This window comes from Aspergillus foveolatus, assembly GCF_047715535.1.
Source record: "Aspergillus foveolatus strain CBS 279.81 unplaced genomic scaffold BDW70scaffold_47, whole genome shotgun sequence".
Classification (NCBI taxonomy): Eukaryota; Fungi; Ascomycota; class Eurotiomycetes; order Eurotiales; family Aspergillaceae; genus Aspergillus; species Aspergillus foveolatus.
In genome coordinates, this window is record NW_027396111.1 from 94337 (window position 1) to 118753 (window position 24417).

Sequence of the window (24417 nt, forward strand, 5' to 3'; positions counted from 1 at the left end):
TCTCAGCTCAAGAATCCAATTTCTTTCCAGACTTGGATGTATTTCCTTACCACCTCCTCACCAATAGGCCCCACGGCAGATAATGTCTTTGAGTGCTCGACCGCCCGCTTAACATCAAGGATGAGCCCACCACAAGACATTCGCAGGTAGTTGCTTTCTAAAAACTCCAACAGCGTCGTGGCTGGGTTATCCCGCGTCGGCGCCGCCCTAACACGATCCATCCACGTCCGGAACGGGACGAGCTGATTAATACCAAGGGCATCAGACAAGACAGCATTCAGCTCCTTCCACGGCTGGCCGACTGGATTGTCGATGTGGTAAATCGGGTAGGGTTCGTGGTCAGGACCCGAAGTAAGACCCAGTAGATCCGAAAGCGTGGCCGCGATATCCTGGACGGGAGTCCAAAAGGCAGTCCCTGGCACATCGGGTAGTGCCTCCAGAGTCTGTGATGACTTGACCAGGAACCCAAAGTGCTCCATAGGATTCCAATAGCCGCTTGTTCGGGAGCCGGCGATCTGGCCGAGTCGCACGATCATAGCCCGGAATCGAGAGGGGTGCTGCTGCAGCGTTGCTTGAATCAATCGTTCGCATCCCCATTTAGCCTCGCTGTACCCGTTCGGGAGCACTGAATCAATATCCACGCTTATCTCAGGGACATACACAGCCTTTTGTTGCTGCTCGGTCTGTCCGTGGCTACTCTGGTCATAGTGACCGACCACGCCGATGGATGAGATAAGCTGAAAGCACAGTTTAAAGGACGGGGAATGGAGCCGCGCCCCGACAATGTCGGCCGCAAAGTCAAGGAGGTTGCGCAGCACCTGGAATTGGGGCTCAAAGGCAGATAGGGGTCGTTTGACGCTCATAGGCCAAGCATTGTGGATCACGTGTGTCACGGAACGGACGAGCTTCTCGTACTCGCTCCTTGGGAGACCTAGCAGGGGCTTTCGTGTGTCCGTTTGCAGGACGCAGAGCTTGGACTTGAGAGTCTCAGGGAAATGGATCCCCTTGTCGCGCATCGCCTTTTGTTGGCGGGCGTAGGGTTCCACTCTCTTCTCGCGGTTGACACAGACGACCGTCTTTACCGAAGGTATGTGGGCAAGGTGGTAGACTAGATGTGCGCCGAGACTCCCCGAGGCTCCTGTGACCAAAACAACTTGATCTGGAGGCTGGGACAGAGTTGAATGCGAGGAAGAGGACGACGGGTTTGGAGGAGGCACTGAGAACCCTAAAGTGTATTTCTGCACCAAGGCATCAACCGCTGCTTTTCGGGCTACAAGTAGACCATCGCGAAGCTGACTCTTTTTATGGGGATCTAGGTCTGCTGCCATGGGTGGTGGTCCTACTTTCCCCCCAAATAGTAGTCCCCTCAAATGGAGAACGGTCGGGCAATCGATGAAAAGGGAGTCATGAGGCACGGCCAGCCCAATCTCATCTTGAAGTCGACTCGCAATGACAAGCGAGAGAAGTGAGTCCACCCCGCAATCGGCAAAGTTGGTCTCGTCGTTGAGTTCTTCTACCGCAACACCGCTCTCCTGGGAGATGATCTCCAGCACGCGTTGGAAGTCCATTGGACAACCAACTGAGACAGAGACAGGGGTAGCTACCCCGGCTTCAGAACTGGTGTCGGTGCGGCCTGTTCTCTCCGTGTCTGTTGGAGAGAGCGTAGAGGAGCTGCTAAGGAACGACTTCAGATCGGCAACGGTTGGGAACTCCGTGGAGAATGCGTGGAAATCCAAGTCCACCCCGAGCTCCTCCTTCAGAGAGGCGGAAATCACTAGGCCCAGAAGGGAGTCAATGCCCGCATCAACAAACACGGTGCTGTCCGTCAGATCTGAGAGCTCGAGACCGCTTGCCTCGGCAATGATGGATAAAGCTTTGGCCGCCATGGACACGCCCAAGGTATGAGCCTGGGTAGTGAGAGAGGTAACAGGGGGGCGGCCACCTGCGTGAAACCTCTGTTGGTTGTGCGTCTTTGTTCCACTTTCCATCGATAGGATAACTTTCAGTACCCTGCGGGGAACTCCTTGAATCTAGCAAAGGCAACCAGCATATTAGTCAAGCATGAACAATGTAGGTTTTAGGATGCAGTGGAGATACCGCGAGCTTCCCGAAGAAGGCAACTACCCTATCGCCGTCAAAAACCACCACATCCCCGTGCCAGATCCCGTCAGCACCAGACTTCATGTTTGTGTAGGTAGAATAGACCTTGTCAAAATCGATCGGCTCAAAGATCTGAAACGAGCCCCAACCGTGGTTCATAAAGACCTCTACATCAAGGTCGGCCGAATCATTGCAGTTCATCGCAAATCCACAAGACTGTGTCAATGAATCGATGAGAGCAGGATGTGTGTGGAATTTCCCATCGCGCTTGACCGTCCCGAATGCGAGCCGACTGGACGCTTCCAGCGTCGTGCTGTTAAGCACAATTTCATCGATTGTCCTGTAATCGTCGTGGAAACGCGCCAATGGTCTGATCATGCGATATATCATCGGGCGGTTGAAGCGTGCGGTTGTTCCTAGTGCTATTCCATTTCGCAGCACTTCCATCTGTTTCTTGATGTTGTCTCCGCTGGCTTGAAGCGACTCCTGGAGGCCCTTGGGCGGAAAGCGGACAACGCACCGCGAGTGTTCCTGTAGTTTCTGTTTCGTCTACAAATCAATTAGCTGTCTGTCGTGCCACGGCTGAGATCTAAAACTGCGTACATCAAAAGATAGAAACTTGATGGTGGTAGATTGCGACGCCCAGTCAAATTCTGCGTGAGCCTGAAGAAGCTGCTGAGGCATGTCAGCTCGTAGGATGAGAGCTTTTGTAATAGTCATGTCTGACACGTCCACCACGCTTTCCTCTGCCTGCAACGGACAGTACCGCTGAAGCACGTATGTCCCTATAGTAAGTGCAATGTCTGCATAGACTGAAGGGGTGCACAGTGGAATGCCATCTACCTCGTGACCCTGAACGAGTGGACTTAGGTCCCTGCGCGCAATATCCGCCTCTACGACGATACGCACATCCTGGGAATGATGTGTTTCTTCGATGACACGGTGTATGGTTGTGCTCTCTAGGGTAGTGCCCGTGCCAGCGTCCGTCAAGGCGGGTTCTCCCTTGCGCAATGACCAGTCATGTACATACTGCATCCAGTAGTTTTTCAGATGCCAACTGTATGCTGGAAGTGGCAGAACTTTGTGAGTAGCTGGAAAGTCTCGATGGTACCCTGTCCAATCTATCATGGCTCCAGCGCGGTACAGAGATGATAGCGCTGCCGTGAGAACCTGCCAGATCGACTGGGCACGTTGTGCTGAGGGAAGGGTTTCTACCCGGCTCCCTAGGACTGACTTCACCATGCTGGAAACCGCTGGGTGCGGTCCAATCTCGACCACAATGGTTTGATCTGTGATCACATTCTGGCTGTGGGCTGTCTGGAGTGCTCGAAGCATGTTAACGGGCTCACGCGTGTGAGCTACGAGGTACTTGGCGTCAAAGCTGCCATCATCGTCGATTATTTGGCCATCAAGAGGTCTCACTATGGGGATTATGGGCCTGCAGAACGTGACCGAACTAGTTGCCATGCTAAATTCTGACAGAATACAGTCGACCTGAGAGGAATGGAATGCGTAAGGCACATGCAGTAATGTCGACTTTAGTCCTGACTTGGCAAGAAGCTCCTTCAACATGGAGATGTGCTCTCTCGGCCCACTGAGGACCGTTTCGACTGGCGAATTTATGCAGGACACTTCATAGGTCTCTCCTGATAAAAAAGTTTCGATTTCGCTAGCGGAGCCCCTAACGACAAGCATCGAATGTGTTGCTCTTGCGCACTTCTCCTGCAGAAGTACCGCGCGCTTCCCGACAAGGTAGATTGTCTCGACCTCGGAGAGCACGCCCGCAATATGGAGAGCAGCGTATTCGCCAAGGCTGTGTCCCAGAACTGCAGTGGGAGTGATGTTCCACGAAGCCCACAGCTTGCAGAGAGCCACCTGCATATATACGCTGGCGAGTTGAACTGCCGTGGTTGAAAACAGCCCGATATCGCGTTCGGCCGATTGCATCACTGGAAGGACAGAGGGAAATCCTAGTGACTGACCTATCTGATCCAGCCGACAGATTTCAGTGCGGAAGACAGAGAAATACTCAAAGTATTCCCGTCCCATTCCTGGATACTGGGCGCCCTGTCCGGTGAATGTAAAGACGACTTTAGGCCTATTCTTGGATCGCTTCATCCCCATACCATCACTTAAAGCGGTTTCAATCTGTGTACAGATCTCTCCAACGCTTTTTCCTGTCAATGCAGCCCGGTGGGGATGATGCATGCGGCGTGCGGTCGTCGTGTACGAAAGTTGACCGAGGCAGACGTCGGGATTCTGTCTCAAGTAACCCAGCAAAGATTGGAGGTTCCCCTGCAGAGAAATTCCAACCTTGGCAGAGACTGCAATGATATGGATTGCACGCGTGTCGTCAGTAGTGCCCTTGCTTGGTTGAGTTTGAGCAGGGGGGTCCTCAATCATCAACGCTGTGTTTCCACCTGCTGCGCTGAAGTTGTTTACGAAGGCTCGTCTGGGTTGTAAGGAATCTGTCCTCGGCCAGGCGGTTGGCTGTAAGGCGATATGCACGTTTCGATCGCACAGGTCTGTCGGGAACTTGCGGTTTATTTTTGTTTTTATTCCGCAGTGGGGGACGATTGTGTCTTTCTGCATCATCAGAAGGACCTTGATGAGACTTGAAACCCCCGAGGCGGCCTCACCATGGCCAATGTTGGCTTTAGCTGACCCCAGGTAGAGAGCCTCGTGGCTTGACCGGCATCTTCTGGTTTTTGTCCATCTTGGTGCAAAAACATCGAGGACGCTGGCCATTTCCCCAGCATCACCTGCTTGTGTACCCCTACAGCACGATCAGTTACAAGCATAGGCAGCTGGGCAAAAGACTCACTTACGTTCCGTGCATTTCAACATAGCTGATGCTATAGGGATCAACTGCTGCTTGGTTCAAAATCCGATTGAAAACAGCTCGCTGGGCATCCGAATGTGGCCGTGTAATAGATGTGGACTCTGCCGAGTGGTTCGTATAAGCCCCTGAGATGACGCCCAGAATAGGATCACTATCTGCCAGGGCATCCTCTAAACGCTTGATGATCACCGTCCCAATACCTTCTCCCCTGCAATAGCCATCAGCCTCGTCATCAAATGTCTTGCAGTTTCCAGTCCTCGAAAGAAAGTGACCACGGTCAAGACCTGCCGTAAAGTCTGGATTGGTAAGAACATTGGTCCCTCCAGCAATGGCTGTATCAATATCCCCCTGCCAGAGGGCATTGCATGCGAGATGGATGCCTGCAAGACTAGAAGAACATGCCGTATCAATCGCATAGCTTGGCCCGCTAAACTTAAAGCAGTAGTTAATACGGCCCGGAATAAAAGCCCGGTTTCCGCCAGGGATGAAATAGGTATCGATATCCTGAGCGCTATTCGTCTCCATCCAATCATTGCTTGTCACACCGTAGAAGACACCGACACGGTCTCGTCTCGTCGACGGCGTGGCGTCAGAAACGATTCCCGCCTGCTCGATTGCTTCATATGCGGTCATGAGTGCGAGCCGCTGCGCTGGGTCAATTTGTGGTGCCTCTCTGGGAGAGATGCTAAAAAAGGGGGCGTCAAAGCCAGCTGGATCATCAAGCCAGCACCCGAATGGAGTGGCGCCGGTGTTTTTTCGGCGGCCGGTAGGGTCTACGTGTGTTCGGATATCCCAGCGGAGTGCAGGCACAGGCATGTGCACGTCAAGGCCCCGATAGAGCAGATCCCAAAAGGCCTCAATGTCTTTCGCTCCAGGAAAACGCCCAGCCATGCCGATGATGGCGAGTTTCGGCTTCGCGGGTTTGGTCGAGATGACGCCATTGCCTTCTTTAGTTACGGTTGTCGGGCTCTGCGCTTGGCCTGGGAAACGAGGTGCGAGTTCAACAAATGAAGTTCGTTGAAGTGCGGCGTATATCAACTGGTCCGCCGTCGATCCGATGGGAACAACGCTGAAAGTCTGTGGGCCAGCTTGGTGAATACGAGCCCTTAACGCCCGCAGTATTTCATCCCATCGGATCGGTTCTATCAGGACTTCACGAACCGCCGCAGCCATAACCGCAGCAAAATCGTTCCCTTCAACGTTGACACCGGCAGTGGACAACAGGGGGTGATGTGAAGGACTCATCCTGATGCTAGATTCTTCGAAGATGTTTCCAACAACATCTTCTACATCTTGCTTGGTGTATAGGTCAGAGGTGTGGTATGGCCCGTGTACCGGAATAAACTCGTGTCTCAAGTCCTTGAAGTAGCTTGACTGCACGAGCATCCGAAGAACCCCAGGGGGACCACTGACCGTTATGCCGTTTGGGGCATAGACGCTCACATATGGTTTGACGATCAATCTCTGGACAACATCATATATCAGTTGAAGGTGTTCACGCGTTACAAGGAAATCTTACCGTTTCCGCGCAGAACTCATCTATGGCACTCACTGCTGTCGGATTTTGAACAAAAACAGACCAGCTTTGCCCGCCATCAAGGGGTGAGGCGAGACGATAAGCGAAATCAGTCACCAGAAGGCCTGTTCTGAAAGCAGCGACAATGGCATCGAGACCTAGCGGAACAAGGTCTAAAATGCTGCGACTACAGCTCACCGCTGCTGCTGCTAGTGCCCCAGTGCAAAGACCAGTAACACAAATCTTGTGAGCTGCTAAGTCAACTTGGTCTGCTTGTCTGATGAATTCACCCAGTTGATAGAGACAGAGCAGTGCCATTTCAAGCGGCACACATCGCCTCTCATCTTCACCTGGCTGCCAAAAGACAAGATCCTCGAGACAGGTGAATCTAGGGAAGTGATCCCTGTCTTGTTTTGGCAATCGGAACAATTCTGACCGTATCCTACTGTAAGCCTTGGTAAGGAAATCATCGAGGACCGCATTGTCTCGGTTCGCCAACAAGGCCCTGAAATGGGTCCTGGGGCGAAATGTCTGGTCTCCGAAGAGGTATAGCTTGAAATGGCTCGACATGTTCGGTTAGGAGTACTCTCGGCTATATATCATGGACAGACGGGCCGGTGGTTCTCTACAGACCAGACGTACCTCAGGCGTTATTATTAGCGAAAGCTTCATGGCCTGCTGAAAGGGATAGAGAAATAGACGGTCACACAACTTCAAAAATAACGAGGAGCCAACGCATGAGCCCATGGCAGGCGTAACTGGCTGGATCATAACCAATGCTATCCATTCATTCTTGGGAACATCCGGTGTTAGTGTAATTAGGGCCCCTGGAATTCCTGCTGCATATGTATAGTCCCTTGAATTGACAAGGCGCCGGACGCCTCCTTACAGTCAGTAGTTGATTTGGTGCCCATCCCGTTGATTGCACCTTACGTCGGCCAGGATATGCCCCTTCGTTAGACTCGATAAAAGTAGGAACTGCACCTAGAGGCGGTGTGCAAAAGACATACATTCACATGCATTAATGCTTCTTGTTCCGAAGAAGTGTGCACGTATTGCTAGGCTGGGTCATTCAGCCGAAGGGTTCAAGCAAGGCAAGGACGAAGCGCTTAACCTCATTGAGCGTGTCTGCCTACTTGTGAGGGCTAGGTTAATGGGACACAGATAATCCAAAGGTGGATTGAATATTCACAAGGTAGTAGCGATTATATCAATTTGAGAGTTTGCGCATCTCAACAAGACACTCCCCTACAGGTGGAAACACCTCAAAAGTAACCATCAACCCAGCCTCAGCAGCCAGCTCTCTCCACTCAGCACTCGTCCTTTCCCTCCCACCATACATAATAATCATAGCCGCATGCGTAGTTGCGCTTATGGCATTCTTCGTAAGCTCCTGGATAAGGATCCGTGACCGGGAATTCATCGCCACAGCAATCTTCCTCAATAGCCTGACAGTTTCAATGTTGGAAAGGTTATGCAGAACAAACGCCAACGAGTAGACCAATGCCCCCTTGACCGGTTGTTCATGCTGTGGCCCTGTGCCCTTGTAGTCCCACAACATCTCAGTCACTCCAGGCACTTCGCCGATCGCCGGATTGTACTCCTGCAACACGAGGTTCTCTCGTCCCAGGTGGGGAAAAGCATCTTTGAGCTCCAGGAGCAGCTCGCCCCGTCCACCGCCAATATCTACGATGACAGGTGGCTGAATGTCGTGGTCTTTCTGCGTGAGCAGGCCCGCAAGGTCATATCCAAGTTTCTGGACACGACTGGGCATAGGCTCACCGCGTCCGAACTTACCCGTCATGAAGCTATTGAAGCTTTCGAGGCGACCGGTAAAGGCCATAATTGAGTAAGCGTGCTCGCGCGCAATGTCACTTCCCATACATTCATAGGCGTACTGGAAGGGTGTTTTGCATTCCTGGAACGGGTACTCGAAATCGGTGTCGACGAGTCGCCTCATGAGAAACGCTGAGCCGAGCAGTACTTCTGTCGTGCTGGGTCATGTGAGTTGTTAATGGCAATAGGTAGCTGGCACAAGCTATGGACTTACAAATGCAGTGCCCCGTGCTGGGAGGAGGGTTGTTCAACGAGGAACTTGGTCACGTCATTTGCCTGGTATACGTCGCCTGGGAGGATGTCGAGGAGGCCAAGGGCACCCATGGAAAACAGAGTGTCACCTGCACTCTATAGTGAGTATTCAACCTTCTGGAACGGGCCAAAGTGGAAGATTTACTAGCCAGCGCGACAGCTGAGATCCTTCGTTAGTACTGGGAGATCAAACCACTTAAAGGTTGGCATACACAGCTTGGTCTCGATATCATTCTTTTGTCTGTGGACTTCATACACATCTTGCGCAGTGGCCGGTCCGCCAATTGCTTGCAAACAGTCGAAAAGCTGAAAGTGCACCGCCACGGGCACGAACCCTAACGCGGGGGCCTGGAAGGGATCAGAGTCAGTGTTGTCGGACGAGGGTGTGGAATAACTCACCAGGGTCACCGATTTCAGTAGTTTTCTACGAGCCTCGGGAAAAGCCATGGTAGTGATGTCGCTAGTACAGGTACTACAAAAAGAGTAAGGTAGTTTCCGGAATTATTCGCCTAATTATATATGTGGTCGGATGAAACCACTCAGGCTGGGAACAGATTTGGCCAGAGGCTGAACGATTTGCGGGAATCTTATGAAGCTTTTCCTTAAATTTCAAGCTATGCTTCTCTATTTCAATTGACAAAGGGGAAAGCTTGCGTTATAGGGCAGCTACATGTACACCGCCCTTTCGTTGAGCATCTGCAGAATCAACGTCGTGTACGGCTGCTTCTACCAACTAATATGTGCTGGGCATTGTGGCAACCTTGCCGCCGTCCACTAAGAGGACACTTCCGTTCAAAAACGACCCAGCCTTGGATGCCACGTACAATATAACCCCAGCCATGTCGTCGACTGATCCTGCTCTCTCGGCTGGTTGCCAGGACCGTGCAAACGCGCCCTCCTCCGTGGTAGGAATATCCGTCCTGACCCTAAATGAGTCAAAAAGTGAGGAAGACATCTCAGAAGGAAACACTAAGATAATGCATTAGTCAATATCCTTTGCCAAGCTCGTGATAGACTTGGATGGTGAACGCACAGCCCGGGGCAATCACATTGAACCGAATCGCCCATGGCACGCAATGAGTAGAAAAACATTTCATCATTGAGACCAGTCCAGCCTTGCTGCTGCAGTACGCATATCCACCAAACGGGTTGCGGAGGAAGCTTGCGCAGCTTGCTATGGCAATCACCTGGCTCCTGCATTTCTGATACGCTCCCCGCCGGTTCCCCTCGTCGAGAAGCTCAAGGAAAGCGAGAATGGTGTAATAGACGGCCGTGCAGTTGAGCTCATACACCGCATTAAACTCCTGCATGGGTGTAGCCCAGGCATGTTGTACATACTCGGCCAGTGTGTATCCTGGTTTGAGGCTCTGCAAACTGGGCCCAGTTATGCCGGCATTGGCGACGACAAGGTCGATGTAACCAGTCTCTTGTTTCACAGTTCTCGCTAGGCGCTCGAGATCTTCGCCCTTGGTGACGTCTCCCTGCAGTGGCGTGATACTGAGAAGTGCATCAATACCGCTTGTTCGACTTGATGGTCAAGATGTTGCATTGATACCTTGGATGGAATTGGGCAGCTTCGCGCAGCTTCTCCTCTCGTCGTCCGATGATGTAGACTTTGGATGCTCCATTTAGAGCCAGGGCTTTCGTTATCATGAGCCCAATGCCTGGGAATAATTAGGATGCATGCACAAAGAGTGCTCGTAGAAGGCTAGCCTACCTGTGCCTCCTCCCGTGATAACTGCGACGATGCCTTTGACTGAGAATAACTCTCCTGCCTCCATCTGGTAAGTCGCCTGCTCTGGAACAGTTGGAAGAAACTGGCCCTCACTTCAGGGTATGTTGAGTAGCAGAGGGGTAGTACTTTTACTTTCACGATATGCGGTCTACAGACTTCAAAGGAATCCTTTGCATACCCAAGGGCCGTGTCACACCGGAACCTTGCTGATGAGAAGGTGGCCACATACTCGGTATCTTACGCATCTGTTGAACCCACACACAGCAAAACTAAGACCTAAATTGGTGATACATTCTTCCTATGTCCCTTGCATGAACAAGGGCCGCGTCCTGCTAACATGAGCTCCGCTTCCTACCTTGTGTTCTGCTCCCCTATTGAATATACGCATAGAAGAATGGAAGGCCGAATAAGTAAGAGAACTTACTCTTATGTGCATCTTCTCGTCCTTCCATATAGCACAAGGCTAGTCTTTGCTTACCGTGTAGTGCATCTTTTACCATCATTTATGGTGGTCAGAATGAAGGCCCCAGCGAAGCCAAGCCTTGCCTCCCAGCTCATACTGTACGCCGAACAGGTCTCAACCAATGCTAGCCTCATTGCAGAAAGCCTAGAGGCGCAAAATGCTAGGCCAACAGACGTCATTCCGCCGGAATTAAGTGCTGCCCGGTTGAACCTGATTGAAGCGGCCTTTCAACTTCTCAAACTCAGCCACGATACAGGTAGCTTCCTGATCAACTTGACAGTTGATGTTCGAATAACCTCTTTTTTGCAATCGTATTTAGCAGTTACTAATCGCACGAGCAGTATCAAGTGATCTGTGCATTCAAATGGCTCTGCCACTTCAACATACCCAACCTGGTCCCCGCCAACGGCACGATAGATTACGTACAACTGGCTCAAGCGTCTGGAGCTCCTGAGCGAATCCTCCGAAGTGCCCTTGGACTCGTCATGGGGAGTGGACTCTTTGAAGAGCCCGAGGCTGGGTGTGTAGGGCACAGCATGGTGTCTCGGCAGATCGCCCTAGATGAAAGCCTCTCGCACTGGGCACAGTATATCTCCAGCACCATCATCCCAACGGCCGCCAAGCATCTCGAGGCAATTGAGAAGTGGCCAGGCAGTAGGCAGGTAAACGAAACTGCCCACAATATCGCATTTGGCCACAAGCTGTCCTACTTTGATTTTGTTTCCCAAGATACGAGTCGCGGCGCTCAGTTCGCCAGGACAATGCAGGCCATCTCAAGCACTAGCGCCTTCGATAGCGGCCACCTAATGAGAAGCTACGATTGGGGATTACTTGGAGAGGGCGTGGTTGTTGATGTAGGTGCATACACAGTTCCCAGATATTCAACAAACACGTTTTAACTAACTCCTATTGATCAGATGGGTGGATCTACCGGCCACGCGTCTATTGCCCTAGCCGAGGCGTTCCCGTACCTCACTTTCATAGTCCAGGATCTTCCAGAGGTCACTGTGGATAATGCCCAGCACTTCCAGGAAAGGAAATTAGACAAATCGGTATCCTCACGCATCAAGTTCCAAGAGCACTCGTTCTTCGACCCTCAGCCCGTGAAAGCGGCGTCCATCTACCTGCTCCGCCATATCCTGCATGACTGGCCAGACAAGGAAGCTGTGCAGATCCTTCGCAATATCTTGCCGGCTCTGGGCCCCAAAAGCCGAATTCTTGTTTCGGATATTGTACTACCAGAAGAAAGCGGTGTGATTCCCGTGTTAGAAGAACGCGTCATGAGGTTGAATGATATGCTCCTGCATCAATTTACTAACACGTCAGAGAGAACGCTTCGGGATTGGAAGGGGGTCTTTGCTCAGGTCGGAACAGGGTTGCGTATACTAAGGGTCTATAGGCATCCTAGGAGTGTGCTTTCTCTTATAGAACTCGGCCGTTGATATATGGCGCTTTGAAGCCTTCTGGGGTTGCTTTGTGCGCCAATAATTAAGATATAGAATAAGTGGATGTCTACCGTGAATGAATTATCGTGTCGTCACTGGTACAACCCCATCCTCGTATGTTGTGTATTCAATTACTGAAAGACTGTAGCTACGCAATTCAGTTGCCCCTTGCATCCTGCTTGCGCCCCTACATAACCAGGAGGCGTACGTGGTTGTACATCGCATAACCCCGTACGGGCAACTCAATGCAGTCATGAGGGACAACGCCTAGGCAGACGTGCATGAACACGTCAGGCTGAAAGAGAAGGAGGATTTGTCTCTCTCCTACCCACCAATTATTCTCATGGACTTATGGACACATTATCTGCATTCATACCCATAGAAGACTTAATTTATTTAAGCCTGTATGATCCGGCTTGCAAAGTTTGTCGCTGCACTCTTCTTCTCCCACAATACACGGAATAACAGAAAAATGGGCTCTGCATTGCCTCTGCCGTCCCTGCAACGGCTGCCGTCTTCAGCAGGTCTTGAGAGTGTTCTACAAGTTTTCCATGAGGACGGCGCAGTGATCATCACCGACTTCCTTAGCCCATCCCAAGTAAACCGGCTGAACGCCGAATTCAGCCCATCCCTAGATACAATTACTCCCAAAACCGGCACGGATCTGGCAGCTTTCCTCGGCGGGAAAACAAAGCGTCTCCCGGCTGTGCCCAACAGTAAGACCTTCCGCGATGAAGTACTCGAGAATGAGCTCATGCACGCTCTCTCAGAGCGCATCCTCGTTGACGGTCCCCCAGACGGCTACCACATCAACTGCGCTCAGGTCATCGCCCTCGGTCCTGGGGCGAACGCGCAACCCTTCCATCGAGACCAGGGTTTGTGGTCTTTCTGGGAGAAATTCCCCGCCTTCGGCCCAGAGGCATGTGTGAATTTCCTGTGCGCATTGACGCCCTTCCGCGAGGTGAATGGCGCCACCAGGGTGATCCCACGCTCTCATCTGTCCATGGCAGACTTGAGTACCTTCAATGAACAGAGTGAGACAGTGGCCGTTGAGATGGAACCAGGCGAGGCGCTGTTCTTTTCCGGTAGACTGATTCATCGTGGAGGCGCCAATCGGACGGACAAGGTGCGCCGGGCGCTGACAATTCATCTATGTCGCAATGGGCTTAATACTCAAGAGGCTCACCCGCTTACGATTCCAAGAGCGATTGCAGAAACCATGTCGTATCGGGCACAGGCAATGTTCGGATTCCGAAGTGGATGGCCACTCCACCAGACGTCAGGGGTGCATTTCTGGTCCAAGGCTTGGGAGGAGGTTGGGCAAGGTCTCGGGCTGAAGCAAAAACAGATGAATGAACCAACCTCTACCGGCTAGATATACATACTGTGTATGGCGTGTTGTGATTCTAAGCAAGGCCATCCGTTACATATCTGAAGTCATGGCGTTTTAGAAACAATTTGATATCAAATTCCTTGGTGATCAACCTGGTTTAATACGTGAACATTTCTGTATAGGACTGTGTTGTCAATTGCGCCTACTAGACCGAATGACCACCAACATCACAAAACACGCATATCGCCAATTGAGGATAGAGAACGAGATGGGTGTTCCATACTAGGCGAGACTCACTACCACCTTCCGCGCCGAAACACCCTCGTTCAACCGATCAATAGCCCCCTGCACACTCTCCAGACCATCGCCAACAACCATTGGTTCTGGCGCAGGTATATATACCCCGGACTGAAGTGCCCATGGCAGGAATGCATTGTATATCGACCTTCCAACATGATTATCGCGAAGCTCATCGCCGCGAATCTGCTTGATATTGACACCAGTTGGAATATCCAGAGGGACTGGTAAGGTGGTAGACACCCTCTTGGTGCCCTCGCACTTTGCAACGACCGTCGCGGTTGTCGTGGCAGCCGCAAACCCAATGCAATCCAGCGCACCTGCTAGCCTTTTCCCGCCTAGAGCTTGAACCAGTTGCTCAACTACTTGGGGCGAATGATAGTCAAAGACCTGACTCGCACCGAGAGCGCGCACATATGAGAAATTGCGTTGCGATGTTGTGGCGACGACTTCATAGCCGGCTGCCACGGCGAGTTGGATGGCGTTGCTGCCCACACTCGATGAACCGCCCCAGATCAAAACGGTTCCTATTTCTCTTTGGTATGAGCCAGCTCTTGGAGGTCCGTCTGCAGCTAGTACTGCCGCTGGTAAGCGTAAGCCCAGATCCTGCTCCTGGAATAAGGCACACGCAGCCGTCGAGAGTCCAACAGGTAGCACACAGGCAGCTTCAAAGGTAATCCATTGGGGAATGCTGGCAGCCAAGTTTGTCTTCACAATTGTGTACTGCTGGAAAGCACCATCGCGAGTTTCCTGGGTAGCGTAAAGGATGGCATGGCCGAGGATACGATCGCCTTTCTTGAAGCCCGTCACGCCTGGACCCACAGCGACTACTTCACCGGCGATGTCTTGGCCAAGAATTGCTGGGTATTTCATTGGGTGGAAGGCGGTCTTTTGGATCAAGCAATCTATGTGGTTGATTGCCACAGCGCGGTTGCGGACGAGGATCTCATTAGGGCCCGGAGTGTGGGTTGGGGCTTCTTTAACCTCTAAAGGGGAAGCTCTCTCAGAGTTGATCCAAGCGGCTGTATTGGACATAGTGGGAGTGATGTTAATTATCCCTTTCGATACTCGGTCGTTGTAGGCTTCTTAAGAAACTTAGAGAAAGTAAGTGTTTAGTTGTCGCTACCCCTGCTTTGCTTAGAGCATTCATTTTCTGGTCCATTACTTTCAGTGTTGATTGCAGCTGCGCTCAGTCAGGCAGGTAGCGGTCAAGATATGCGTTGCTTTTCCAAAGAGTCACACCCATTTCTCCGCCCAAAATGCATCAGTGCCCTTCTCTAAACAACTTGAGCTCCCCCATGCTCGGCAATTGCTCGTACACATGCCGTTCCTGGACCCTCCACGCCAAGGTCCCATCAGTGTCAACCGGCCTCTTGACCAATCTGTCCACCACCTTACCCCAGGCATAATGCACCTCCCCCTTTTGTCGATGATTAGCATCCGCCACATGAGTCACGGCCATATAAGTCGTAGCCTCTGCGCTATCCGATCCGGTAACTTCAATCCTCTGCGTTGTGATTGCATGCTGTGAGTGGGTGTTGTGGGCTGCCCGCTGAATGAATGCAAGGAGGGCAATAGGTCCTCGCATCTCGCCCGCAGTTCCAAGAAATGTGAAATGGATGCGTGCATCCTCGGTAAAGACTGATTGCACGGCCGACCAGTCCTTAGAGTCGACTGCGAAAGGATAGATGGCAAGGGTGTTGCGGATGAGCTCGTAGTCGGTGTGCTGATTCCCCATGGTTATCCTGAACCTGGTCTTAGGAAAGGTAATAGGAATTTGGAGATACGAAGGGTTGGCGCTTGGTAATAGGCACGTTCTATGGCAGTCTGGCATGATGTGGAAACTGCGGTATAAGTAGACCAACCTGCGCCTAAGGCATTTCGTTTAAACAATGGAAAGCTCCTCGCAGATAGCGCCGACACGATTGAGTACGGCTCACGATTGGTCCCAAGCGCCATGTGTCATGCTAGGAGTTTCTAGTCCCTTACAGGTCCCTGATTCATCGTCAGCATTTGCGCGGCCTGAGATAAACCCAGGCTATAGAGGAATGCAACAACACATACTGCATGCTCTTGTCTCCCTCGCCGGCGTCCTTTGGGATAGAAATGCTAAGCATGGTAAATAAATTGAACGAACTGTTGTAAGAAAGTGCCAGCCCAAACTTCTCAACATCGCAGCACGTCAGCATGCTAGTTATATATCTGGTGCGTTCAATATTTGGCTCTTGACCAGCAGTTCTGTACTAAAGTGGCCCAAGCTGGTCGGCGTGGCCGTAGCATGGCTAGTGTCTCGGCTCCTTTTTGACCCTCTGTCCCATATCCCAGGCCCTTTCATCTCAAGGATCCTACCAGTGAGAAACACTCATACAACCGGCATTGCCACGAGATATCTAATGATTAGCTCTATTATATCCGTATGATCCGCAATGGGAATTACATCTTCACACTGAAAGGCCTGCACGCCAAGTATGGTAGGTCGCAAGCACCGCACACCCTTCTCTCTAATACTTAATATACAACCAGGGCCCGTCGTCCGCCTAGGCCCGAGTGATGTCTCGTTTGCTACTATTAGCGCCTTTGACTGTATCTACGGTGTTGCCGGCGATAGGCATTTTGTGATCTCAGGCAGTCGGAGGAATATGCTCGTTCAGCAAGATACGATGGTGGACATCATGCTCTCCAACTGCGTCACAAAGGGCGTTCGCGAGTGGCTTCGACCACTTGTCACCTCGTCCTTGAACAATCTTACCGGTGCACCCACCGAACGAATGTTTAATGTCGCATTTGCAGACGCTTTGAAACTGCACCAAGTCGGAAGGAGGGAGTCGCGGTCGATGCCAATTGCGCTTGACAGCCTCATTCTCGATTACATGTGGAATTTGGGTTCGCTACTTGCATTTGGCAAGCGTGCAAAAGAGTCTTCACGAAGTACGTGCACCTATAATTCTGCTCGACGCTTGCCATAGTAACAGAGTGTCTCATACACCCATGTGCAGCAAACTTTGACCGTCTCATCGATGACAACGAACGCTTTGCATGTTTCCTAGAAATATGCTACTGCTTTGCGGGACGCTTCACCCTCCAAAAACACCGACAGTCTATCTATAACGTCTGGAGGGTTCTCTGCAAGCTTGCGAGGTTGCCAGAACTTTGCGATGACGATGGTGAGCACGGCACCATCATTGTTGAAGACAACCAATACGCACTGATCAAAGTAGCGGCTAAGGAAATGGGGAAGGTCGACCTCCCAGAAATTTACAGTATTGTAAATAGCTATTCAACAAAGTATGGCCTCTCTTCCTGCTCGTTTAGAGGGGGAATTCAAGCTGACGCCGGCCAGATTGAGCATCTACGCCACCGGGCATACAGCCAATGCCATGTTCTACTATCTCTTGAAAAATGAGCGATGCCTTCAAGCCTTAGAAGTGGAGCTGCTCTCTGTATTCCAGTCCTACAGTGGTATCTGCACTGAGCGTCTGGTCTCGCTTCCCTATCTGAACGCCTGCATCGCTGAAGTTCTCCGCCTCGCACCCCCTTTTAGTGCCGGTATCCTCCAACGCGTATCCAGAGGTGCAACCGTGGATGGCATTTACGTTCCCGCTGGGGTACGTATCTTCGTGTCTTTCTTTCCTTATGCTGTATACGCCATCGCCATCACTACCACTACCACTAATACTAACGTCAACTCCTAGACAGGTGTGGCAGTAGACCAATACAGTCTCGCACACTCCGAAGAGCATTGGGATTCTCCGGCTTCCTTTCTTCCCGAGCGATGGCTAGACTCTGGCTCCAGAAAGACCAACAAAGCATCGCGGCCATTTCTTTTTGGAACCAGGGCATGCCCTGGTCGGAACATGGCGATGCAGCTCCTCCGCCTCATCCTGGCGAAGACAATATATCTCTATCGATTGCAGCTCGTAAATACTGAGTTCGATATCACGAACAGTTGTTCGCGTGTGGGGTGGACGGGTATTGAGTTACGAGTGATGATGGAACCTAGATTAGAGGGTGTATTGGGGTATGAGTAATATACTGAGAGCTCCAGAAGAGAAGCAAGGAGGTCAAATATAAAGGAGCGCGGAACGGTACCTGCATTTGAAATACACCAACTTGTCAGAGTATCCAAACATGATCTTATAACGAAAATATGGTTTTGTTTACTTTGCTGCTTCCTGCATCCCGAGTCTCAGCAACCGCAAGAGACTGTCCGTCTCGCTGTTTTAGGTACTTCCTGGGCAGTGGTCCCCAATCTGTATTCCAGCAGGGTATTCAACGCCCGGCCGCTCACTTCCACAACCAGTAACACGCGTACTGCCGAGGTTAGGTGACCAGAGTATGATCATGAAATTGGGGCTTCCTTGGGAAAACCAAACTGTTCATGTCGTAATCTGGCGTCAATTGCGCTCCCACATGCTCGGTTACTAATCGACACCTGTGTTGAAGCAGATGTAGTGCTCTATATCAGAACCTGCAGGATATATGTTGTGGCTGTCGGATCAAAGCAATTCCTTAATTGGAATTTTCGCGTTCTTTGTCACTGCAACCAATTGCACACCATTGGGAACGCAACAGACGATGATTGATTCAGTCTGAAGTAAAGTTGATCGGTCATGGAGAACTGGCGGAGGATTATGGATCACGCGGCCATAGGTAGAGGTGCAGTCGGTCTCATTCGACGATGATGCCTTACGACGCCTTGTGTGCTTTACTGGATATGTCCTTATAGGGCCTGGGAAAATACAGGACATACGCTCCTTTCAATCTCCAAGGACTCTCCGGCTCTTACTGGTGATGAGAATGGTCTCCTATTATTTTTTCTCTCGACGTTCAAAGGAGATATGCTGCTTACTGCCTTTAGTCAATCCGTTTCTCTTCATTTTCTTTTTCTCCCGTTGGCCTTCTTTCTCTTTGTTTTCCCTTCCTCCCGGGAAGCTTCCCCTAGAAGAGGGACGAGGGAAAGTTTCATTCTCCAGCAAATTCGACTTCGACTTTTCGGGAACCTTACGAGGAAGTATTAGTCTAGTGCTCGAATATGAGTTGGCTAGGTGAAACTAATGGAGTTGTTGTTGTTTGTACGTAGATTATCACAGCCAAGAAGATTAGCGAATCGAGAAGAAGCTCCAGCTTATTTATTGCGCTTCCGTGCACTGTGATACGTGAATATGGTGCAAGCATGAAACCTGCTCTATTGCAGTGAGCTGAAATTTAGACACTAGAATCACATAATGCCAATGAGGTCACAGTCCTGCATTCCATATTCCATTGAAGCCTGGGGATCAAGATGGGTTAGTGGTCTTTGCTCTTGGCTTCCAACTGTAAGGAATTGGGTAGCTGGAGTCAGAGTCCGTCTAGTTTATCCTCCACAAGTTCGTGCAATAAGTTGAAGTTGTTCTAGTTACGTTGGTCGTGACTAATGAGGCTAAAACAAGAACTTGAGCGTCAATGGCAAGCTTCTGTGATATCCGTCAAAATACCAACATTCCGTTGAAATAAAGAACAGAGGTGAGTTTTTCTCAGGGGTACAGCTCTAGGGTTTTCCGTAAGATGCTTGCTCTATACACAGTACGTTCTATATCTGCAGTGCAATTTTCGCTCCTATCTAAATAGGGTTGTATGTTTTGACTCGGCTTAGATCGCTAACTCGGCCATAGGATGGGGTACTACAAGCTTTCTTAACCCTTGTCGCACATACGCGGTCCATGCATTTTCAAACTCATCCCAGTAAGCCATGTTAATGATACGGTGGAACTTCAACGGGTCTAATATCTGTAGCTCGTTTAGGTTCGAACGATTCGAAACGGGGAATATATTCAGCTTGAAAGAGCTTCACGACACTTATTTACTGCATCTTGCCCATGGTAGAAGTTTCCTGATAACGGTGATTATAAAGTGGGCTTGATCAATTAATGAACAGATGAAAAGGCCCGTTGTCGCCTCGGACCTAGTGATTTTTCCTTAGCCACTATCACTGCGTTTGACACCATCTATGGCTTTGCCGGACAAAAGTTTTACTTTCGTGGGATCGAAGGAACCTGCTCGTAGACCAGGAGAGCATGGTAGATATTATTTTCTCTGGCCGCCGGTTGCTTCAACCTATGGCCACTTCCACACTCAGGGATTCAACTGGGTCTTAATCGGAGAAATGCTTAACGGTGCTTTTACTGACGATAAGGGACTCCCTTCCTTGGGCTAGACAGACTCTACGCTTCCACTTTTAACACTGAACAATAACTTATGTGGGAGTTTAGGAACATAGTTGGCATTAGATACACGCGCCAAAAAGTTCCAGCCGATGTATGCCTGGGCATTTCCCTTGGATGAGGAGTATGCGCGGGGCATTTGACATCATCAACAGCACCATCCGGCAGACTTATCAACGGCAACGAGCGCGTTATGTGGTTTCTCGAGCTCTGCTTCTATTTTTTCGGCAGGTTTACTGTCCAAAGGCATGGAGCCACACTCTACCATGTGTGGCGATTACTTGGCTACATCGCTGGGAAGCCAACCACCCCATATAGAGACAATGCTGTCATTAAAAACCAGCTTCGAGGGCAACCACTACCTCCCCCTTAGAATTGCTGCAAAGAAGGCAGGAGGGAGAAATCACTGGCAAGTATCTGTTCACGGATGATCACTCAACAAAGGTCTTCTCTTCCTCACATGCCTCCGAATGGAGTCAAACACTTGCTACGGCCCTGCTTCGGCGTTGCTTTAACTTTAGACAGATTAAGCATGTATGGGACTTCGGATACATTCGTAGGCCCCACGTTTCCACTTCTTCTAAAGAGCTCGTAATGTTTGAAGAAGCTTGAAGAGAATCTGCTGTGTTCATTCCAGTCATCCAGTCAAGTTTCTGATGAGGGTCTTGCTGCCACCCCATATCCTAATGCCTGTATCAACGAAACGCTTCGAATTAGGTCCTTTTTTTCTCTGCCGGAATACTGCAACGGGTATCAAGAGGAGCACGTCCCGCCTGAAGTAAGGCTGATACACCAATTCTCTCAGCTGGCCGGGATCGTATAGGCTGGTGTGGCAGTTGATCAGAACAGCCTAGGTCGTTCCAAAGCATACTAGGGGGTACCACATAAAGTTCTCCCAGGGCGCTGCATCGAATTCAATTAAAGGTGCAATAAGGAGCAAAAATGCGTCACGACCTTTTCTCACTGGCTCTCGGCAATGTCCCCACCGTAGTTTCGTGCTACAACTGCTAAGGTTGGCAGTAGGAAAAAAATGGTTATTTTTATAGGATGGACCTGATAAGCAAGGACCTCGAACTTGATCAGGACAGGTCGTCTTGCTTGTCCTGGACAATATTAGGCTGTATGTGACGATGAAACTTCGAGCCCTGGGGTTCCGGGTTACAAGTCGCTAGATACATGACGTCGGAACCTGCACAACATCTTTCCCTCAATTTGTTGCTCTCGCATGCACGCATACTACAAGGTATAAAGATTGTCGGGCGGCGAGAATGGAAGTGCATCTCGATATCCGTGGACGCTGTGAGATGGGGTGGGGGAAGGAGGACATAGCGACTCTCGAGGGAAGCAAGGGCGAAGAATGCATTTTACCCTGGAGAAAGCGGTGAAAAAGTTGCATACATACGTAGCGTTAACGATCGCGCAGAATGTGCATATAATCTCCCAATGAACATGAAATTGGACCTTTCCAATTGATCCTCACTAGGTACCTCAGCCCTCTCACTTTTGTCTTTCCATTGACTAGCATCCAAATACCGATCGTTATTGTTCTTGATAATCTTGGAATGGCTCCAACACGCGATACACTCCTGGCAACGGCATCAGCATATATCTCACACTATAATTTTGATGAATGTGACTTCAGGGCCACTCGCACACCGAACTGTATCACCCATTGCATTACCCCAAGCTGCAGATCGTCCAAGACCAACGAGGAAATCCTCAAAGAATTCCCAAGCTTCCGCGCTATCTTTAAATCCGTTGAAGTTGCTGTGATTGATCGAAGTCAGACAGTTGTCGATGAGTTAACAAGAAAAGTTGTTTTGAATTTGGCACACAATTCCGAAACCACCTCTGGCATAGTCAAAACCGAGTCCATTACCATCCTCACCATGGACGAGACCGGCACACTTGTGGACGAAATTTCCATCTTTCTCGATAGTCTCCAATACACGACGCATCAAAAGCTTTTTAAAGCCGCCCAAGCGGCATCTGAGTGAGGCATTCAGTCCTCTCTCATGGTTGTCTGTGTTTCTAAGTACCCCCTTTGGGAGGGCATATTGGGCCTATGTTTCCCAGGTCCCGCCACCTATGTAAGCTATGTTGGACAACACATGTAGTTGTTGCTGAGCCATCCTTATACTTCGCCATTAACGCATCCCGTAAGCGAATGGGCCATGCAAGCGAGCGGGCCACCTCTGTATTCGAGATAATTATGTGCAGAACCAGTTCTATGTAGTATCCCATCCACATTACTTGGCCTTTGCCCCTCATGTCCCATCGCCGTCTGAGCTAAGAAAACTATGTTAACCTACATGGCCAGTTGTTTTGTGATAGCCTAGCGCCTGGCCATACGTCAGGGAATCTGAGTCCGAATAATGGTTTTTTGTAGGACGCGTGGCCTTCTTTGATACCCTAATCATAAATGACATACATTGAATTCCCACTTCGCGTTTCCCCCCAATGCCATTTATACGTCTGTCGGAACACGCCTTAAGCATCACCCTTGATTTCGTGACGCGTTTCATTAAGATGCAACAAGCCCAAGACGTTTGCCAATATCCTCTTCACGATCCGCCCAAATGGTATAGTTGGTCTCCACACCAGCCCATCGCCCACTTCGGAAACCAAATAGTGACTGCACCCTGTATGGCATTGAAGCAACAAGATCACGAGGAAGAATAAGAGGGTATGCCTGATGCGCTGTCAAATCACGTCGCACAATCCCAACAGCTAGCGCACGGCGTCTTTCGTTCGTGGTTGAGTTGTGACCTGCACCGTGTACCAGCTTGGAGGACATGATAAAGCAGTCGCCTGGGTCCATTTCGACGGGGATCGTCTCCGCACCCCCATCAAACTCTGGGTCTTGAAAGTGAACAAATTTGGCCCACCGGTGGCTTCCCGGTACAACGCGTGTTGCACCGTTGGCCTCTGTAAAGGGCGTTAAGGCGAAAAAGAAAATCAACATCGCCTCTGGGCTCGACGGGCCCATACGGCTCCAGAATCTGAATGTATCCTGGTCCCGGTGAAGCTGCTGGGCTGGGGTGCCGGGCTCGAGCTCAAATACCGTTGCGTTACCCAGCCAGTAGCCCGCACCATCAGCCTGATTAAAGACAGCGTCGCTCGTCTGGTGCAAAAGGTCTTTGTCCAGTATTTTGCGGCGCATTGTTTCGCTCTCGGAAGCCGGGTTCAACAAGCGTCTTGTCATGGCGCTTGCTTCGGACTCCTGTACGTTTCCGCATTGCGAGCCAGGTTGGAGTTTATCCATTGCAGGCTGGACTTCATGGTTGAAGCTAGCAACCTCAGATGGATCTAGAAGCCCTTTTATGACGACTATACCATCTTCCTGGAGGGCCCGGAAGATGATAGAAAAGTCCGTGGTTGCGGCAAAGCGTTTCATTGTTGTGCAGGGGAGGCAACACAGAAGGAGAACAGCGTGAGAGAGACAGGGATGTCTAGCAAATGGACTTGACAAAGCTCGATATTTTCGGGAGAAATCTTCCAAAGGGAGGCACTTTGATATGGCAGATCAGAGTACACGTTTAGACAAAGTTTTGCCATCGTCCCTGATGAGAGCTGACGTGGTTTAAATACCCTGAACATTCCCTAATGTTTAGAAACATAACTTAAAAACATTTCTCAACCCACCAATGACACTCGCTTTGCTATAGTTGTTTCACCGCAGCAAAGGCATGTGGATATAGTTGGAGTCAAATGCACCTCCCCTATTGCTTTCACGTCTTATTCCTCACCACCTTGAGTTCCTGTCAGGTTAGTGTTCTATATAATAGAAGAATATTTAATTACATATAAAAAAAATCGGCATTGGTTTATCAGAAAATGATCAAGTAAATGATTCGGAGCAGAACGACTGTGATCCAAGTTCCAACCTGTGAGGGGTGTGGGGTCTTTACATTTCGCAGGTGTTATGACACGACACTACTGTGGAAAGGGATGAACAGCTGTACACCTGCTGTACACAATGAACGTCACATGGCATTTCCATATCAAGAATCAATCGTTATATGGCGTCCGATCCTTAGTAGGCTACGTTCGTGTAGTCGATACAGCTTTCTTCTGCCCTTTCCCCTTTGAGTATCCACAACAGTAATAATATCAATAGCTATAGATATAGTCCTCTGCTATCAGGCTTTAGTTAAGTATTTGTAGTCTAGCTCTTTTTATCTGATTATTAAGCTAGTTATATATCTAGCTTGGGAGTTAATGTTAAGAACCTACTTTGTCAGGATAGATCAGCCTGTTAACCAGGTAAGGACACCAGCACCACGTAGAATCAACGATAGGGAACGAATAGCCAGGGTAATGCAAGACTAAACCTTGGGGGTCCCCCAGCCCAGGAGACCTCCCTCGGTCCTAAGTACATCTATGGAGCCGTACGCA

The 24417-nt window shown here is 50.3% G+C and overlaps 9 protein-coding genes across 9 annotated transcripts; 3 read left to right on the plus strand and 6 right to left on the minus strand.

Annotated features, from left to right (window-relative positions):
• Window positions 1–2: 2 nt before the first annotated feature.
• BDW70DRAFT_162285 (ketoacyl-synt-domain-containing protein) lies at window positions 3–7028 on the minus strand (the record flags this gene model as incomplete). Its single annotated transcript, XM_073741104.1, has 5 exons — window positions 3–2030; window positions 2098–2649; window positions 2704–4876; window positions 4929–6406; window positions 6462–7028. The coding sequence occupies 5 exons, from the start codon at window positions 7026–7028 to the stop codon at window positions 3–5; spliced, it is 6798 nt and encodes a 2265-aa protein (XP_073593562.1).
• Window positions 7029–7668: 640 nt separating this feature from the next.
• On the minus strand, window positions 7669–8993 carry BDW70DRAFT_162286 (O-methyltransferase; the record flags this gene model as incomplete). The annotated part of the gene is made up of 5 exons (XM_073741105.1): window positions 7669–8452; window positions 8509–8635; window positions 8692–8706; window positions 8759–8894; window positions 8946–8993. 5 exons carry the CDS (start codon window positions 8991–8993, stop codon window positions 7669–7671), a joined length of 1110 nt encoding a protein of 369 aa, XP_073593563.1.
• A 286-nt stretch (window positions 8994–9279) lies between these two features.
• Window positions 9280–10327, minus strand: BDW70DRAFT_169899 (SDR family NAD(P)-dependent oxidoreductase; the record flags this gene model as incomplete). The annotated part of the gene is made up of 4 exons (XM_073742801.1): window positions 9280–9515; window positions 9580–10043; window positions 10102–10210; window positions 10264–10327. 4 exons carry the CDS (start codon window positions 10325–10327, stop codon window positions 9280–9282), a joined length of 873 nt encoding a protein of 290 aa, XP_073593564.1.
• A 471-nt stretch (window positions 10328–10798) lies between these two features.
• Window positions 10799–12186, plus strand: BDW70DRAFT_169900 (O-methyltransferase; the record flags this gene model as incomplete). Its single annotated transcript, XM_073742802.1, has 3 exons — window positions 10799–11029; window positions 11086–11598; window positions 11662–12186. 3 exons carry the CDS (start codon window positions 10799–10801, stop codon window positions 12184–12186), a joined length of 1269 nt encoding a protein of 422 aa, XP_073593565.1.
• Window positions 12187–12661: 475 nt separating this feature from the next.
• On the plus strand, window positions 12662–13564 carry BDW70DRAFT_162289 (phytanoyl-CoA dioxygenase family protein; the record flags this gene model as incomplete). The annotated part of the gene is made up of 1 exon (XM_073741106.1): window positions 12662–13564. The coding sequence occupies one exon, from the start codon at window positions 12662–12664 to the stop codon at window positions 13562–13564; it is 903 nt and encodes a 300-aa protein (XP_073593566.1).
• Window positions 13565–13804: 240 nt separating this feature from the next.
• On the minus strand, window positions 13805–14854 carry BDW70DRAFT_152198 (zinc-binding alcohol dehydrogenase family protein; the record flags this gene model as incomplete). Its single annotated transcript, XM_073739401.1, has 1 exon — window positions 13805–14854. The coding sequence occupies one exon, from the start codon at window positions 14852–14854 to the stop codon at window positions 13805–13807; it is 1050 nt and encodes a 349-aa protein (XP_073593567.1).
• A 229-nt stretch (window positions 14855–15083) lies between these two features.
• Window positions 15084–15557, minus strand: BDW70DRAFT_162291 (nuclear transport factor 2 family protein; the record flags this gene model as incomplete). The annotated part of the gene is made up of 1 exon (XM_073741107.1): window positions 15084–15557. One exon carries the CDS (start codon window positions 15555–15557, stop codon window positions 15084–15086), a length of 474 nt encoding a protein of 157 aa, XP_073593568.1.
• A 449-nt stretch (window positions 15558–16006) lies between these two features.
• BDW70DRAFT_169901 (cytochrome P450) lies at window positions 16007–17847 on the plus strand (the record flags this gene model as incomplete). Its single annotated transcript, XM_073742803.1, has 7 exons — window positions 16007–16024; window positions 16078–16170; window positions 16221–16290; window positions 16343–16747; window positions 16816–17104; window positions 17160–17424; window positions 17512–17847. The coding sequence occupies 7 exons, from the start codon at window positions 16007–16009 to the stop codon at window positions 17845–17847; spliced, it is 1476 nt and encodes a 491-aa protein (XP_073593569.1).
• Window positions 17848–22537: 4690 nt separating this feature from the next.
• On the minus strand, window positions 22538–23416 carry BDW70DRAFT_169902 (phytanoyl-CoA dioxygenase family protein; the record flags this gene model as incomplete). The annotated part of the gene is made up of 1 exon (XM_073742804.1): window positions 22538–23416. The coding sequence occupies one exon, from the start codon at window positions 23414–23416 to the stop codon at window positions 22544–22546; it is 873 nt and encodes a 290-aa protein (XP_073593570.1). The 3' UTR covers window positions 22538–22543.
• Window positions 23417–24417: the final 1001 nt, after the last annotated feature.